General features: G+C 43.3%; 1 protein-coding gene across 1 annotated transcript in view; it reads right to left on the bottom strand.

Moving 5' to 3' along the window:
• The window catches only part of LOC117350309 (T-cell surface glycoprotein CD4-like), a 45,218-nt gene extending 34,247 nt beyond the window's left edge, over positions 1–10,971 (bottom strand). Inside the window, exons 1-4 of the mRNA XM_033924552.1 lie at positions 10,836–10,971; positions 3,509–3,611; positions 2,260–2,427; positions 1,004–1,168 (exon numbers count right to left, since the gene is read on the bottom strand). Coding sequence (XP_033780443.1) covers positions 1,004–1,168; positions 2,260–2,427; positions 3,509–3,611; positions 10,836–10,946 — 547 coding nt within the window. The 5' untranslated portion in view covers positions 10,947–10,971. The remainder of the gene's footprint in view (positions 1–1,003; positions 1,169–2,259; positions 2,428–3,508; positions 3,612–10,835) is intronic.
• Between the last annotated feature and the right edge of the window lie 6,984 nt (positions 10,972–17,955).

Genomic DNA, 17,955 nt, shown 5'->3' on the forward strand with positions numbered 1-17,955 from the left:
GTGTTTTTTGAATGGAAGAGTTTTGATTTCTTTTCGGAACACTTTATTGTCTGTTGTTTTGGTCAGCAGTTTGGAGACGGTAGGGTCAATTTTCGCTGCCTGTGTCGCCAGAAGGTTGTCGTAAAGTTTCTTGCATCGAGGTGGGGAGGTGAATAGGCTTTGAGTTTTCCTTATTCTGTGTGTAAGGTTGCGGTATAGACGGTTGTTAAGGTAACTTGGTGCATCTCCATGGGTTACTTTGAATAGTAGACAGTAGAATTTGAATTGGGTTCTTGCTTTTATCGGTAGCCAGTGAGAGTCTGAGTATGCATTGGTGATGTGGTCAAATTTGCTAAGCGAGTAGATGAGTCTGAGGGCTGTGTTCTGAACGGTCTGTAGTTGTTTTATCATGTTGTTTGGGCATGGTAGGTAGAGGCTGTTGCAGTAGTCTACAATACTAAGCACAAGGGATTGGACAATGATTCTGTATTGATCTTTGTTAAAGAATTTTCTTATTTTTCTTAAGTTTCGCATGGTGAAGAAAGCTTTTTGGATGATTTTGTGGATTTGTGTCTGCATTGTTTATCCAGTTAAACGCTACTTAAACAGTCAGCGGACAATTCTGACTGGTTAAATAGCTTTGAATATTGGAGGGGTTTGAATATTGAGCCCAGAGAATGAGTGACAGAGCTGGGGATTGGAACTGAGATTCAGGCAGGGCCAGCGCCCCTGGGCTCTCCCTGGAAAGGGATCAGCATCTCTCCTTCTCATGGGCTCCCAAAAGCAGCCTATCACGCTGACGGCAGGAGTGAGAGAGGTGAAGGAGAGACTGGATTGGGGAGGGGGGGGGGGAGGAGAAAAGGCTTAACCTGTAGACCAGGTGAGGTCAGAAGCTGGGTATTTTGGTGCCCTGGTCCAATGATTAAGCTGGCCTTGGACACAGGGGAGTTACCTTGAGGTAACACACAGGGAGTCAGAGACAGCAGAAATGAAATTCAGAATCTCTCATTCCTTCTCCACTTACATTGGAAAACAAAGAGATGAACTACAAACGGTATCTTGTTTTGGAATGTGCACTTATAATCACCAGCATCCGATATCTTCAGTGAATCCACAATCATAGAGAAATTTCCATTATCCATAGTCCGCTTGTCTAGGTCAAAGCGGAGATCGTTGTTTATTGAACTTCCTGAATATAAGCAGATAAGAAAATTATTTAATGTTGAAGAGTGAAATAATTCAGACTTTCCCCTCCTAGAGCTCAGACACATCCAGCAGTGCTCATACACAGATTTCTTCCAGATCCTCCCCCAGTGCCAGGCCATAGAATTTCTCCATCCCAGATCAGCACATGAAGCCAGATCAGGGGGCCAATTCCAGGACTCTATTGATAGGGTACCATATGGCTCCAGAAAAAGGAGGACGGATTGAGATATCCGGGTTTTACTTCCTTTGAAAGCAACGGAAGTAAAACCTGGATGTCTAACCCTAACCTAGGATTAGACAAAGCGATGGGGCCAGTTGGTGTACATGCGAGGATGCTGAAGAAACTTAGAGAAGTTCTGACTGACATTTTCAATGAGTCTCTAGAGTCGGGAGTGGTACCGGAGGAGTGGAGAAGGGCAGAGGTGGTCCCTCTCCACAAAAGTGGAAGTAAGGAAGAAGTAGAGAATTATAGGCCGGTAAGTTTGACTTCTGTGGTAAGCAAATTAATGGAAACACTTTTAAAACAGAGAATGGTCAAGTTTCTGGAATCCTGTGGATTACATGACCGGAGGCAACATGGATTCACTAGAAGTAGGTCTTGTCAGACAAATCTGATCAATTTCTTTGACTGGGTGACCAGAGAAGTGGATAGAGGATGTGCACTAGATGTGGTGTATTTAGATTTTAGCAAAGCTTTTGACAGTGTTCCACACAGATGTCTAACAAATAAACTGAGTGCCCTTGGGTTGGGCCCCAAAGTGACGGGCTGGATCAGAAACTGGTTGAGTGGAGGATGACAGAGGGTAGTGATCAATGGAGATCGCTCTGTGGAAAGGGATGTTGCCAGTGGTGTGCAGGAAGAGGCAATCAGAGCATACAGCGAGTGATTTCCTTCACTTGCCGGCACTCCGGTTGCTCTCTCCTGCCTCTCCCACTGCCCTCTCCAGTCTCCCCCATGAAAAAACGTATTCGCGGTTTTTCAAGATTCGCGGGGGTTCCCGAGTCACACAGGGGGATGGACATTTGGCCTGCTATCCAAAGCTGCCCCTCAGTTGGCTTGTAGCTGGTCCTCACCTTTGAAAACCTGTTTCCCATCCCAATTCAGGAATAGAGTTTCCTTTTTAAACCATTTCAGGTTTTCCACCTTCATGTTTTTCTCTAGTAGGCAGGGTAAGTAGATTTTACTTCCTTCCTTTCCAAGCACCACCTTTTCTCCGAAAACCACAGGAAACAGAGCAGCAACTGTGCCCCGACAACCGAAAAAGAAAAAGATTGTGTCAGAGCTTCTGTTGACTTGCTGAGATCATCTTCCTGCTCTTTTCTGTCTTTGCTTGCAACTTTCCTTAAGTTACTCCCCTGATTCTCCATCGAACTCCTGTCCCTCTATCTTCTCTGTCGTTATGTCCCACCTTTGCTTACCTCCCCCTCCCCCCATGCGGTCAGGGCAGGATTAATTCGTCAAGGGCCCCTAGGCACACAAGTACACTGGGCCCCCTGCCCCGCCCCCACCCCACCATGCGCCCAGGCGGAAACAGGAAGCTGCGTCAGAGGGAAGCTTTGGGCAAGCAGCACCGCTTGCACAATTACAGTTCCCGTTGCCTTTCTTACCTGTGTTGCTTGCTTGTCTTACTTTCCATCGATGGGGGGGGGGGCCGCGTTGCTGATTGGGGGGGGGGGCCGAGCTGCCGATCGATGCTGGAGGGGTCCATCGCTGTTTGGAAAAAACAATGTTGATGCCCTCCTTCATTGGGCCCCCCCTGACCATTTTGGGCCCTAGGCACGTGCCTACTTGGCCTATTGGTTAATTCTGCCCTGTGTATTGTGTTGACATTTTAATATAGCAACTCTGCCATATCTGTCATTTGCCCATATTCAACTCATTCTCGCTGTACATTGCCTAGAGTGAATTTCCTCACAAAGGTAATAAATATACAAATTAATTTGGTTGTAAGCTCAAAGCAAGCATCACCATAATCTATTCTGAGACTAACAATGCCCCGAGGCTGCCACCGATCCCCCTGGTCACCTTCAGCGAGTTATTTTGCCCTGCTGTGCCACATGGGGTAGAGAGCAAGCCAAGCCAACTAATTCCTAGCCCCACCCCCGAGCTGTCTAAATCAGGTGTAGGCCAGATCCACTCTGATGCCAATGGTGACTCTTAGATTGCACTTAAGACTTACTGACTGTGACTCACTTCTAATTTCTTTGCATTTGGAAAAGTGGAGTAATGAAATCCAAAATCCAGATCCAGGTTTTTTACATTTTTTATAGTAAGCAAAATATGAAAGAGAGAGAGACAGACAGACATGCATGTTGCACTCACAGATCTGTAGGCCCAGAAGGCAACCAACAGCAGAACGTAATACGGTGCTCTGGCCTCTCGGTGACTGCATCTTCTCCATCCAATTTCTTCCCTCCCTGGAGATCTAAGAGTCAAACAAAGTGTGAGGAACTTCCAGAACAAAGCTAGTGCTCCCCCATCCTCAAAACTGCTCCAATGCACTCTTGGATCCCCCCCCCCCAAGCTTACATGCTTAGATTGGGAGTCATCTAGTCCAGCTCTCCGTACACTGTGGAATCATTCCATCCCATAAAATAGTGAAAGAAAAGGTGGAATGGACAGAAAAATCCAGAAAAGACTCTGAGGACAGAGCAAACATAGGTCATAAATATCTCTGGAATAATTTCTGCTATTTGATATTAGAAGAAGAAGAAATAAAACCAATGAGGGGATGATCTGAGTGACGGCAGTATGTATGAGGGATGCTTCTATTGAGAGGAAAAGTCCATAGTCTGTTATTGAGAAAGACATGGGGGAAGCCACTACTTGCCCTAGATGGAATGTTGCTACTCCTTCAGTTTTGGCCAGGTACTAGTGGGGATGGGGGCCTGGATTGGCTACTGTGAGAACGAGCTACTGGGCTTAATAGACCATTGGTCTGATCCAGTAAGGCTCGTCTTATGTTCTTATGAGAGGGTATCTGCATGAAGAAGAGGATTCTAGTGAGTGTGTTGTGATGAATTTGGTGAGTGTGTGTGTAATGATGTGAGTGACAGGGAATGTGCATGAAGGAAATGATTCTGGAGTTTGTGTGTGTGTTTGTGAGGGGTAATCATTTGGGCGATAGAGTGTGTATAGCAGTGTGATTCTTGCGAGGGGTGATTTGGATGATAGGATGCTGGGTGTACTGGAGACGAATGCAGGAAAGGTGACAGAAATGGAGGTGAGGCTAAGAAAGGGTTTGATCAAGTGATACGTCTATACAGAGACATCTCCACAGATATAAAGAGCGATACACTCCAAAGGATACTTTAGCAGAGGAACAGAGACATATGAGGGAGACATGGCTTGTCACAGAGCACAAATGAGATTGAGTCACCCTCCAGTTTCTCTGAAGCCTCTCACTCTCGCTCTCCTTCCTTCCTGCCTCTCTCATGTTTTCCTCTTGCCCCCTTCCACATTTCCTTCCTGGCTTCTGTGTAAAAAGCTATTTTAAATGTGTTCTCACCAGTGATGGGTTGTCTCCATTTTTAGCAAGGTGCGAGGGGAGCATACAGACATCAGGAAGCCCCCATCCTGATGTGACCTGGTGAGGGGGAGCAAGTGAACCCACAAAGTGGACACTGCCATTCGCAGGGCCCCAAGTCAGAACAAAGACTTCATGTTTTCTGGTTATCAACACCTCAGAGGCTCAGCAGCAAAACGCAGCCCACATCCTCCAAGAATGTGAGACGGGGTGAGAGAAACACATAGAGCCAGAACTCTCCATCTTAAAAGTAAATTGGACCCTAGACAAAAGTACAGAATGGGGTCCCTTCCCCCCTACAAAGCTACAGTCACTCTTTCACTGTTCTTTTTCTCTCCTGTCACCCCCCCCAACCAGTCAGTCAAAGCTTTTTCCAGGTAGGAGATTACAATGAGAGGTTCATCTGTCTCATCCAGGTTGCTAATAAACAGAGGTCCATAATGCCTGAATAGAAGAAGCAACTCATGCAGTACTGGGATCAAACCCAGAACCTCTTCCAATCCTTTGATCCTTTGTAAAACCTAAGATGGCAGAAGTGATTTAGTACAAATGCTCAAGGCAGATCAACTATGCCAAACCGCAACAGCCAAGCTGGAAACATCACCAGAAGGTGCCTATAGAGGACGGGAAAAGAGTGGAAGAGTTCACTGCTTACAATTTTGGCAGTGCCGAGCTCTTGATTTCTGCTTTGGGTGTTTGCATTAAATCACTTCTGCCGTCTTAGTTTTCACAAAGGATCAAAGGATTGGATGAAAAATATGAAAAAAACAGGAAGTAGCCTCCTTGGAACTCTGGAAATAGTGAAGGATTGCAACAGTGCCCCTATGCAGCAGAATTTGTGAAACAAAGGCCTCTATTGAGTGTTGAAAGCTATGTAGTTATTGTAAAGAACAAGAATACTTCTAATGTCCAGAAAGAGTTTTAAGTACAAGTAGTTGTTCTGAGGAGATTTTTGGATCAATGAAAGAGTCATTGTACCCTGGCATCCTCTTTGTCGGTCTTGATTTTTTAGATTGCACGTTCATTCGAGCAGGGACTGTCTCCTTTGTGACTCTGTACAGCGCTGTGTATGTCTGGTAGAGCTCTAGAAATAATTACTAGGGGTAGTAGATTTCTTCAAGATTCCTTCTGGTTGAGTGTGAATTTGGAAGTTCTTTTCTCCTCGTCAATCTTGTCATCTGAATCTGTATTTTAAATCCATTACAGATGTCTTCGTAAACCGCTCTGAATTGACTCCCCAGTCATTAGTCGCAGTACAGAAGCTTCCAATAAAGATGAAGCTAAAGTTAATTGGGCTAACCCTCAATTTTGCCTCACTTCTGCTAATATTTCCTAGAATTCACACACAAACACTGTGGTTGTATGGGATATTTGTATACCTTAAGTAGGGTAAGTCATCACCCAAACTGCTTTGAATCATCAACAGTTTTAGAAAAATCTTCATATCGCAATAGATGTGAAAATGGCGTTGACCCACTTCTCTGTAAGCTCATTCAATTGGGGTTAATGTGGATAATTAATTGGAGTTTTTGGAGCCTCCTCTGATGTTGTGTTGAGTTTTAGAACTATCTTCTCTTTCAATCCTGTTTGAGTTACTAGCAGGCACAAAACTGACCTGTTTAGAGACATTTCCTTCCGAGAAGGCACTGAAATTGTCTTAAGCGGCTGATCACTAATGTTTTGGTAATGACTTTCAAATTCTGCACTTCCAGAAAAGACCTAATGGATCGAAGTCTTCTAAGCATTGCATAAAGAAAGATAAGCCTGAATCCATTTTAATCCCCAGGACTGTAAGCATATGGTCTTACATTTAGATAGACTTACTTGAGGTTTGAGCCCAAAGAGTCATTGGAGACTGCAGCTCAGTAAAAGCTTCTCTACTAGACAAAGGGTGACTCTGCAAAAACACTAATCCACCACACCATACTAGCAGTAAATGCCGAGACTCAACACACCAAGAACTTGCAAGGACAGAACCAAAGAGGCCCCAACCGTTAAAATCATTGGTTCAACTTATTGTAACTCTCCCAAGTTTCCAAGTTTATTAGTTTTTAATATCCCGATCATAAAACAAATATCTGACCAGTTAACAATAAAATTTAAAAGAGAGAAAAAATTAGAAAGAAATAATAGTAAGTGCACAAAAGTAAATGAAGTGAACGTAAATGACGTAAACTGACAAACTGGAAAGTGAGGATAAATGGAGAGGAAGGGAAAAGTTACATAATTTAGAAGAAATGAGATAGAGGGGGAAGGATAGAACGAGAAGGGTAAGGGTGCATGATTGATGAGGATAAGGCTGAGAAAAATATATTAAAAAAAAAAAAAGTTTAGATTATGATTTATCAAAGGCATCTTGAAATAGGAAAGTTTTAAGCTTAGTCTTGAATTTGGGTAATTGAAGTTCATCACGGAGAAATTGAGGAAGAGAATTCCATAATGTGGGTGCAGTTATTGCAAAGTTGGTTTTACGAGTATAATAGGATTCTTTTAAGGATGGAATGAAAAGAAGTTTCATTCCCTAATCCTCACGGTTCATGTATGTTACCCCAGTATGTTTTTATTTAAAGTCAGTGTATTTGTATTTTTATTTTACTTGAATTGTACATTGCTTAGATATTTAATAAGCGATTTATCAAGAACTAATAAAACTTGAAACTTGAAACTCAACATGTCTAAGAGATCTTCATTTAGAAAAAAGAGATCTTGAGTGTCCATCAGATTTCAAATTCTGACTTGCTAAGCACTTGCTGGTTCTTACAGTCTGCATGACCTTAAATCGTACAGCCCACGCCGCAGGAAACTCACCGAGCTGACAGCTATCATATTTGGAGAAAACAGCTCAGAACCTGTAACAACCTTTGCTGATGATCTTTCTTCTACTATGACAAATATTGTTGCATGGTTTTATCTTTGAAGGTGTTCTAGATTGATGCCAATATTATTATGACTGTTTACTGTTGGGTTGGTACTGCAAAGAAGGGTGGCAAAGAGACTGAGAGATGTGAGCCGAAGCCCTCAAGCTGAGGATGTTGTAAATTATAAAGGGAGATTTTAATAGGGAAGGGGGAGTTAGGGGTAAGATGAAACGTAAAAGCCCATGTTATTTCTCTGTAGTGAAAGAGATTCTCATGGAGCGCCCTATCATAGGTAAACCCAAGGAAGCAAGCTGAAACCTTGAGGCAACTTTCTTTTTGCTGTTCCTCCATTTGGTAACTGGTGTATGATTTTCCTTCAGTTGGAAGTATGTTGCGTTAAGTTGGAAGAGTATTGCCGTTATCTGCTATTAATTGTGAAAGCATTGTATGAGGCAGATTACCACCCCCATAAAGCAAAGCGACAAACCCCAGTGGAAGCAACATGTGGGGCTGGACCTCCCGGTTCTCACAGACCACAAGTGTATGTAGATCCCGTTCCCGATGAAGGATCGTGTTGGCGTGTCAGGGATGGATTGGCCCAGCCTGAGAGGGAGGTGGTGATACTGAAGCTCTGTTGAAGGTGGCTAAGCAGGAGATTTCCCCACTCTTTGCTGTTTTCATACAATAAGGGGCCACAGGTTAAGAAACTATCACTTCATCCACCAGTTAGCAATCTCAGATCAATTCTGTGATGTCACCAAGAGGAGGAACTCCTCACCAGTTTCCTCATGGATAAAATAAATACAAAAATAAAATTGCTCTTCCGGAATCTGTTATAGGGGAAAAAACATCCTCCAGGGATTCAAGACAAGGTTGGACATGTTCCTGCTGAACCAGGACGATCGCAGGTAGGGCTGGTCTCGGTTAGGGCACTGGGCTTTGACCTGGGGGCGCGATGTCACCCTGGCTGCCATGCTCTGAGCTATGCAATTCTATTTGGGTGAATCTCCAAAGGAAGAGCCCAGTCCACCGCCTTCTACAGTGGAGGTAGACTGACAGGATCTACTGTCAGGCTCTATATCTCAAGGATGGCGGCATATTGGAGGTGACATTCTGGATGAACAACACACAGTGTGCTTTAGAACCCAGAGCTGTGTTTCCTGCTTTTCACAAGAAGTGGGGCACAGAGCAGGTGGCAGTGGAGAAGACGAACAGTGTTTAAACATTAGAAAGAGAAATGCAGACAGAAAGAGTGAGAGCAGCAACTACCAGGAATCTCCACAGCAACAAACCTACCTAGGAAAAGGCAACACTGCAAATATTGAGCTGACCTACAAAACCAATACTCCTCCTAGGAGAAAAGAGAAGGAGACTGAGGCTAGCTGAATACCTCAACTCAAACCCCTTCCCAGAAATTGAACTGGAAACCCAAAGAAGTCAAACTCTGCAGAGTTTCTTCATTTTTGTCCTCCTTTTGGTCACCCTTTAAATGTCTCCTATCCTATAAAATTGTAGTTCTTCCCTCATGTCTCTAGTTAGTCAAGTTTTAGTAAATGTCCAAACTTGTACTTTTTTTAACGTGTACCCCCGTTAGAAATATTTATAAGCGTTTTAATCAAATTTTAAATAAAACTTGAAACTCGATTTTCTCCTGTACTGCGCCAAATCCAAAGAGCAGAGAGAGAAAATCAAAAACTTTCTGGGGAAAGATGAAGCGGCAGCGTTTGTGCGATCCTGAACTCAGGTTAGGAGCAGAATCTGAGCCGAGAACCTGGGCCAGCACCAAAACCCAGGAAGTGTCTCTGCAATGTCTACCTTACTCTGCAGTTTTGTTTATTATATCATTTTTCACTCAAATATTTCGATTAAATAAACCAGTAAGTGATTTGTAAAGTGTCCATATTTCCTGCAGCTGAGCCACTTAGAAAACATTTTCGGAACCATCATATCATCTCTCCGGCCCTCAGAGTGATCATCTTGTCCTTTATCAAACACCATGCATAAGTGTAATAAACCAGCATTTATCTGATTCAGAAGCAAAGACGGAATATGTCCAGCTTCAGGACTGAACGATAGTGAAACACTTTTTCAGGTAACATAAGTACAATGTTAGATCAGTAAAGTTTCTGATCTAACACTGAGAAAGCCAGAGGTGACAACGGTGGACTTTGGAGACATCTTAGCTAGTTTGAAGTTACTCCAGCTTTAGCTGGGGGAAAACTGGCTGACCCATTTAAGTCAATGTTATAATCTGATTGTTAAAACTGTAACCTTTTTATTTCCAAAAAGTAAATCTTTCTTTTAAGAGGGATAAAACCGATTAGTTGTATTGGCCAAGTGGGATTCCTGTTCACGTCCGCACAAGTCGGTATCAATACCAGAGGAATCATTTGGGTTCTGAGATTTGGACTGGCCGCTCTTACCTCCAACCCATCTCCTTCCTTGTTCCCTTCGGACATCACACAATTTTCTCAATTCTGAAAAAAGGCCAAATTTCTGCTATGGTAGGTTCATTTCTAAATAAGTTTCCAAGCTAAAAACTTGTTTTTGTGTAGTTTTCTTTGTGATCGACCCCACCAGTTTTTGCCAAAGTTGGTCCTTGTGGAAGATGATGTAATTTTCAGCTCCAGATAGAATTATGAGATTCTTTTCTTTTAGATTACTGCATATTATGTTAAGTTGTACTTTTTTATGTTTATTCTAAATTGTTTTAACCTATTTTTATTGTAAATTACTTTAAAACTTTATATGTTAAGCAGAATATCAAGTAAATAAATCCATTTAGTAATAAATCTGTTTCACAAAGATGCAAAATAAAACCATGCAGCTAAGTCTTGGCACAGAGAGAAATGAAGATCTCTAGAGAAAGATTTTCTTACCTTCTCGCTTCTCAGCTTCAAGTTGCATCTGCTCTTTACCCACCTGAAGCGAGAAACCTGCACTATATGGGAACACTGCGTTTTCCTCCACAGCACCACATGAGAAACAGGAAATCTTCAGCTAGGCTGGGGCTTTTTTTTTTTCAATTTTTTGGTAGTCTTTGCTTTGCTAGTGGCGTATTTCAATTGTCCTACCAATCAGCATTAGCAGGGCAGGGGCCATCTTGTCACCTTTAGAAAGCGCAGGAAGTCCATCAACAGAAGACATGATTTATTCTCACCATCTGCGTTTCATCCAGAAACCGGAGGCATCTTAGTTGAACAAAACTCTGCTTGAAATAGCAGAAACTAGACTGAACAAAGCGACTCTTGCCATAAAATGTTACCTGAAATGAAATCTGTCCCCTTTCGGAATCCCATAGCCTATTAAGAGGTGATAGGTGAAAATCCAGGGTTCCTAGGTGGGTGCCTGGAAGAAACACCAGAGTGAGTGCCATGTAGAACTAGTGGAGTCGTCAGCAGTTCTCCAGGAAAAACGTGACCATCCCTCTGCTTCTGCAAGAAACATTTGTGCACTTATATTTGTAATCTGGTTTAGAATCAAATATAATTCAATACAAAGAAGAGGATCAACACAAACCCCATCTACTCTCTAGTCATCATTCATTTTTATCCCCAACCCAACCCAACTTCAGTCCTTACCAGTCATCATATCACAAATAACCAGGCCTTACAGTGTTATAATGTGGAGAATATCCTGACATCCCGTAATTCTTCATGAAACTTCTTCCGCACATGAAAAGTCACGTGTCCATGTTTCACTCAATATTACAGAACACCCTCACCCCCCCCCAGTAATTCCACAGTAAAAAGGGAGTTCCCAAAATAATGTGGAATAGATGCTGTTCACTATACCCTGCATTGAAGATCTTACCAAAATGTAGAGATTATCCACATATAGGTCATAGGATAAACCCCAACTCCTTATTATATTCACCAAGGGCTGCAAATATACATTAGACAATACCAGCATGAAACTAGTCCTTTGATGCACCTCACACGCCACTGATTATCTCACCTACAGCATTTATCAGATCAACAATGATCTAAACCAATTCAAAGGAGTTTGTAGTACACTTAGGTTGTCCAGCTATTATAAAAAAAAGAATCACATGAACAACTGTTTTGAATACAGCCTCGAGAGTCAATGTCTCTAATCTCTTTGCTTCTAGAGAAAACATTATTCAAGGTTCAAGATGTAACGTAATTTAATATCCCCCAGTCAGACAATCTAAGCATCTAGGGAGGGACCTAGGACTCTGATTGGCCCAGAAACATACAACTCCTCCCATAGAAGGGGCCTTAAACAACCTGGACCAATCAGAGCCTCAGGCCCTTCCCCAGGATGCACCGAGGAGGGGAAGGCCTGCCATTTTGAAGAGGTGGGCTTGCTGGCCAGAGGGAGTAGGCATCCCTCCGGCCAGCCATATAAGTAAGGTAAGGGAGAGAAGGCAGGAGTTGTTGGAAGCACGGGGAGGTTGTATGGTGGCGGGAGAGAGTGGGCATCTCTCCCTCTGCCGAGGGGGTGTTGGGGGGGTGTTTCTTGGGGGGGAGAGTGAGCATCTCTCCCAATGCCAGGGGGGTTGTTTGCAGCAGGCGAGAGTGGGCCTCTCTCCAGCTGTTGAGGGGGTGTTGGGGGGGGTGTTGCTTGGCGGCAGGAGAGAGTGGGCATCTCTCCCACTGTCAGGTGGAGGGTTGCTTGACTTTGGTGGCTCGATATGTTGTTGGGGTTTGGTTTGGTTTTGCATTTATTTTGTGCATGTGCCCATCACTATCACCAGCGATGGGCACATGCAAATTTAGCGAATCTTCGCTACTCTCCACCAACTTCAAATGCATGAGCATTTTGGGGAGAATGACTCACTTTTTTAAAATCGCTACTCTAATGGCTGCAACAGTGGCCTGCCAGTTTATAATGCAAATTTTTGAGAATCTAGGCCATTGTCTCTGAAGAAAATATTGAGACAACATTCAGCTGAAGAGGGTGGGGTTTTTTTTTAACACACTGGCCACCAGTACCTAATTAGATCTAGACATTCAGTGCTGATCTCCATCCAGGGACCAGGCTGAATATTTGGTGCTGGGACAGCCCTGGGAATTACCCGGGCACAGCAAAAACAAGAAGACCCAAATTTCCACAGGAAAAGAAGAACAGACGATGGACACTCAATGTTCTCAGACCTTCGGCTGTTATAGGGGGAAACACCTTCCAGGGATTCAAGACAAAGTTAGACAAGTTCCTGCTGAACCAGAACGTACGCAGGTGGGGCTAGACTCAATTAGGGCACTGGTCTTTGACCTAAGGGCTGCCGCGGGAGCGGCTGCTGGGCACGATGGACCACTGGTCTGACCCAGCAGCGGCAGTTCTTATGTTCTTAAAATATTCTTTTTTTTTTTTGTAATTCTTTATTTAAACACCGCACAGCAAGTACAACCTGTACCCTGAGGGCACACCACACAGTCAGAAATACAGTGTTGATAAAAACAATAAAGGCTCTGTCCACATTTATCATAAGAGGACCCAACACGGGCCTTATTTCAGCTATACACGCCTTCCTCAGGGATCCAAGATGTAATGATACAGTCTTTGACACATGTGGAAAAAAGTCTTGAGAATCCGAATGTTAAAGCCAAAACGCTAAGTGCAAAATTTCAGTACTGAGAACAGGACTGAGTCTTTATTGTTTTTATCCAGAACATTTTGAATAAATTACAGTCGAAGGTCCAAGAACATTGAGTTTCCACAGTTACCTAGGAACTGCTGATGTTCAGAGAGAGATGACCTTTTCCTGTCCTAATTTATCTAGATAGCTATTTGGGTATTGCTCTATATCAGAGTTGCCTGGAGAGGTCTCAGATTTGCCCTCAGATCTCCTTGGTATTAACCAGCCAGTAGGTGCCACTGAAAATCTGGGTTTTGAAAATGGACCCTATTGCCTCTAATCCCTCCATTTATCTGTCTAGTTCCGGAGGAACAGTGTCATTCCTTATGTGACTTTGACAGGACCTGGGAACTACAGTGTGTCTGTTTCATCTTTAATTTCCTTTCCAGTCCTGCATTCAGTACACGTGGGATTTGTGCCAATCCAGTCTCTTGATTATTGCAAGAGATTGGGAATGATTCACTTGCTCGTTAAGAAAGATCAGTGCAGCTTTCACTGAAGACTTTCTATATCCGAATCACAGTTTTTCCTTCTGGAATATTTTTAATAAGGGGATTGGGACTTATTCAAGAAATATCATCAAAGAGAAGAGTCCAGGCCATCAGAGGACTACAGACAGACTATATAATTAGAAAAGAGAGAGAAGTTTCTTCCCCCTTGGATTAAGGAGCTGGACCCCCTATCCCGATACCTGTTCATACATCTACTACTGGACTCTGATCTCCAGAGCTAGTCTGAAAATGTCCTTATCGAAAGAAAATACAACTCTGACGGCTTTTTCATGTCTGAATTTCCTTTGTCTGATTTCTCTTCCCCTAGGTGGGGTTTGCACACCCCCTCAGCCACTTCTCCGTCTCTTACCATCCAAAACCTACCTCCTCAACAGAGCAAGAAAACCACAAACCCCATCCAATGCAGAGATTTAATACCACATATTCTCCTCAGACAGCCGACAGAGAGACACACAAACATCCACATCCCCCTCAGACAAACACACACACATCCCCTTCAGACAATTTACAGAAAGAGAGAGAGAGAGAAACATCCCCTCAGACAACCCACACATATCCATGTTCCCTTCAGACAACTTAGAGAATGTGACACATATCCATATCCGCCTCAGACAGCACAGAGAGAGAGAGGGATAGAGAAAGAGAGAGAGAGGGAGAAAAAGAGAAGTACAATTCAGATTGGACAAGTAATAGATCTAAATCATTGCTGTTGCCTGGGTCTTGCCACAACAATCCTGATATCAAAACTCATATCTGATAGATGCAGACATATATTCATTTGTACAGAGGACCCTCAGTGGTGGGGGAGAGAGGGCTAAAGCCTGGGACAGAATGCACTGGGAGATGGGCCTAACATTCCGGTTATTGCCAAGATGCACCGGGAAGGGGCAGGCCTGTCATTTATTCAAAGGCAGGCCTGCCGGCTGGACGCAGGCAGGAGCCATCCGTCCAGCCAACGAAAACAGGTTGGGGAGGTCCGGGTGGTGGGGTGGTGGGGAAGGCGTCAGCAGGAGGGACTGGGTATCCCTCCTGCTGCTAGTCTTCGTAGGGGGTGGGGACAGGTTGCCACTAAGCTTCCCTGATTCTCTAACCAGTACCTATGAGATGGATGTCGGTTAGAGAATTCCGTTCTTAGGCAGGCTTAGGCGCGATTCTCTATAGGACGCCTGTGTGTAATTCTCAAAAGCAGCTTAGGCGGCTTCCGAGACTGGGGGTCCTATAAAGAATCTGGGCCAGAGTCTATTTTATTCTGACTATTTTAGACTAAACCAAATCCCTAATATGATATCTCTTCTGGACATATAAGTCATCTGAATGCAGACATCAACCATCCACATATACCGAGGGAGAGGTATTGTGAAACATGAAGAGTTTGAGGTCAAACAGCCTCCGCTACTCGTACTGGTTCTCACACCTGCAGCAGGTTTTTGGGTTAAGAAGTTTCCTGATCAGCCCACAGCAGAAAACAGGTTTTTATAAGTTAAAGGAATGCAAGAAACATCACACCTGTGAGGAAGGAGGAATGTGAAGAACCCGAAGCAGGAATGGGTCAGGAAGTGAGCACGCAGGAGGACCAGGACCAGGACCAGGTGGAAGGGTGACAGGCCATGAGGAAACATAAGAACAGATCAATGATCCATTTCGCCCAGTCTCCTGCTTCCAACACTGGCCACCCCCCAAAGCAAATGGTGGTTTCACCATGTCTGTCTCAACAGCAGACTATGGACCTTTCCTCCAAGAACTTATCCAAACCTTTCTTAAAACTAGCTATGCCAACTGCTGTAACCACCTCCTCTGGCAAAGAATTCCAGAGCTTAACTGTTCATTGAGTAAAGAAATATTTCCTCCTACTTGTTTGAAAAGAAGTCCCATATAATTTCATTGAGTGTCCTCTGGTTTGAAAGGGTGAAAACCCGATTAATTCTTACCTGTTCTACACTAGTCAGTCCTAGTCCCCTTAATTGTCTCTTTCCAAGCTGAAGAACCTTAACCTCTTTAGTCTTTCCTCATGCGAGAGGACTTCCATGCTCTTCCTTGAACCTTTTTAAATTCCACTATATCTTTTTTGAGGTACCCTGACCAAAACTGTGTGCAATACTCAAGGAGCAATACAGAAGCATTATAATATTTGTGGTCTTATGTGTCACCCCTTTCCTAATCATTCTAGAAATGCAAACATGTGAGTGTGAGTCCAGGAGTAAAGTAAGAAGTTGACCAAAACCATGAACAGGTTAGAGGAAGTTAATATATAGACTAATCTAATCCATAGTTTTATATTCTGCTTTTTTTCAATTAAGATTCAGAGCAGATTACAACATTAAGAGGAACACATAGTAAGTGACGGCAGAAAAGACCTGAATAGTCCATCCAGTCTGCCCAAACATACACTCTCTATAATTTAATGATTTAAATTGTTCTTTTTCTTAGATATTTCTGGGCCAGAAACCCAGAGCTCTGCCCGGTACTGGAGTCTCTGTCGAACACAGACCATGCAAGTCTGCCTAGTACTGGCCTTAGCTTTTCAATATATACCATCATTTTCCGATTTGAGATCCTCTGTGTTCATCCCACGCTTTTTTGAACTCTTGTCACCGTTTTCATCTCCACCACCTCTCTCGGGAGCACATTCCAGGCATCAACCACCCTCTCTGTAAAGAAAACTCCTTTTGTTATGCTTTTAGCCATTTACGCTTCCGCTTGTGCTTTTGCCAGTTGTATATCTCTCTTGGCTTCTTTCAGTTTCACCTGGTACACGTCTTCTTGAGTTTTTTTTATATTTCACAATCACCAACTCTTTTGCCTTTATTTTCTCTTGTTTTTATGTATTTTCTTCACATAAAGGTCAGTAGCCATTTTTATTGCTCCCTTTCAGCTTAGACCTCTGATTTTCCACGTCTCTTATGTCCTCCATGCCTAAAAGTTCTTCCTTCAGGTACTCTCCCATTGTACTAAAGCTTGTACGTTTGAAATCTAGGACTTTGAGTTTTGTGTGGCTACCCTCCCCTTTAATTGTTATATGAACGCAACAACACATATACTTAAAAATTATTGCACAAAGAGATAAAACATCAAGAACAACATTTATAAAAAAGGTAGATCTAAAAAACTTTACGAAAAATAATATAAGGATTCAGGCTTCTCGTATTTCTAAAGGAAAACAAAGTGAATTTGAGAAAACTAGTCCACTACTGAGGGAGCCGCATTGTCTACCAATTAAAAGAAGGATGCAGTTCAAGATTGTCTGCCTGGAGACAACTAATTGATATAAAGGTTACAAGCTCTTTAAGTAAGTCAAGAACTACCCAATGCTTAAAACTGACCTTTCCATCCCACCACCAAGTTCAACGGAAAAAGTTAGTCAAATCCACCTTCAAATATTGGGGTTCTAAAATATGGAATGACCTACTATTATGTCTCCACCAGATCACTTCCTATTCACCATTTCAGGAAAATATTTAAAATATTCCAGTGCTCTTCTAACCCTCAAATTTAGTATTCTTCTGATAACTCGCAGAGTATACTGTAAGTACTGTATGGTATAGTATGGTAAGGAGTGAGGAAAGAAGACGACCAGAACCATGAGCAGGTTACAGGGAGTCAAGGAGTGAGGAAAGAAGATGACCAGAACCATGAGCAGGTTAGTGGGAGTCAAGGAGTGAGGAAAGAAGACGACCAGAACCATGAGCAGGTTAGTGGGAGTCAAGGAGGGAGGAAAGAAGACGACCAGAACCATGAGCAGATTAAAGGGAGTCAAGGAGTGAGGAAAGAAGAAGACAAGAACCATGAGCAGTTTAGAGAGAGTCAAGGAATGAAAAACAAAGACGACCAGAACCATGAGTAGGTTAGAGGAAGTCAAGGAGTGAGGAAAGAAGATGACCAGAACCATGAGCAGGTTAGAGGGAGTCAAGGAGTGAAAAACGACAACCAGGGACTGGATGACTTCCTGGAAGCGAAGGGGATAACAGGGTACAGATAGAGGTTTACCTTACAGGACATTAAGCGAACAGGGTATGGACGTTTAGGTTAGGTAGGGAACACTTACAGGTCATGGACCTGGGGGGGCTGCCGCGGGAATGGACTGTCGGGCACAATGGACCCCTGGTCTGACCCAGCAGAGGCAATTCTTATGTTCTTATGTTAGAACCATGAGCAGGTTAGAGAAAGTCAAGGAGTGAGGAAAGAAGACGACCAGAACCATGAGCAGGTTAGAGGGAGTCAAGGAGTGAAAAACAAAGACAACCAGAACCATGAGCAGATTAGAGGAAGTCAAG

The sequence above is a fragment of the Geotrypetes seraphini genome, chromosome 16 (assembly GCF_902459505.1).
Source record: "Geotrypetes seraphini chromosome 16, aGeoSer1.1, whole genome shotgun sequence".
NCBI lineage: Eukaryota > Metazoa > Chordata > Amphibia > Gymnophiona > Dermophiidae > Geotrypetes > Geotrypetes seraphini.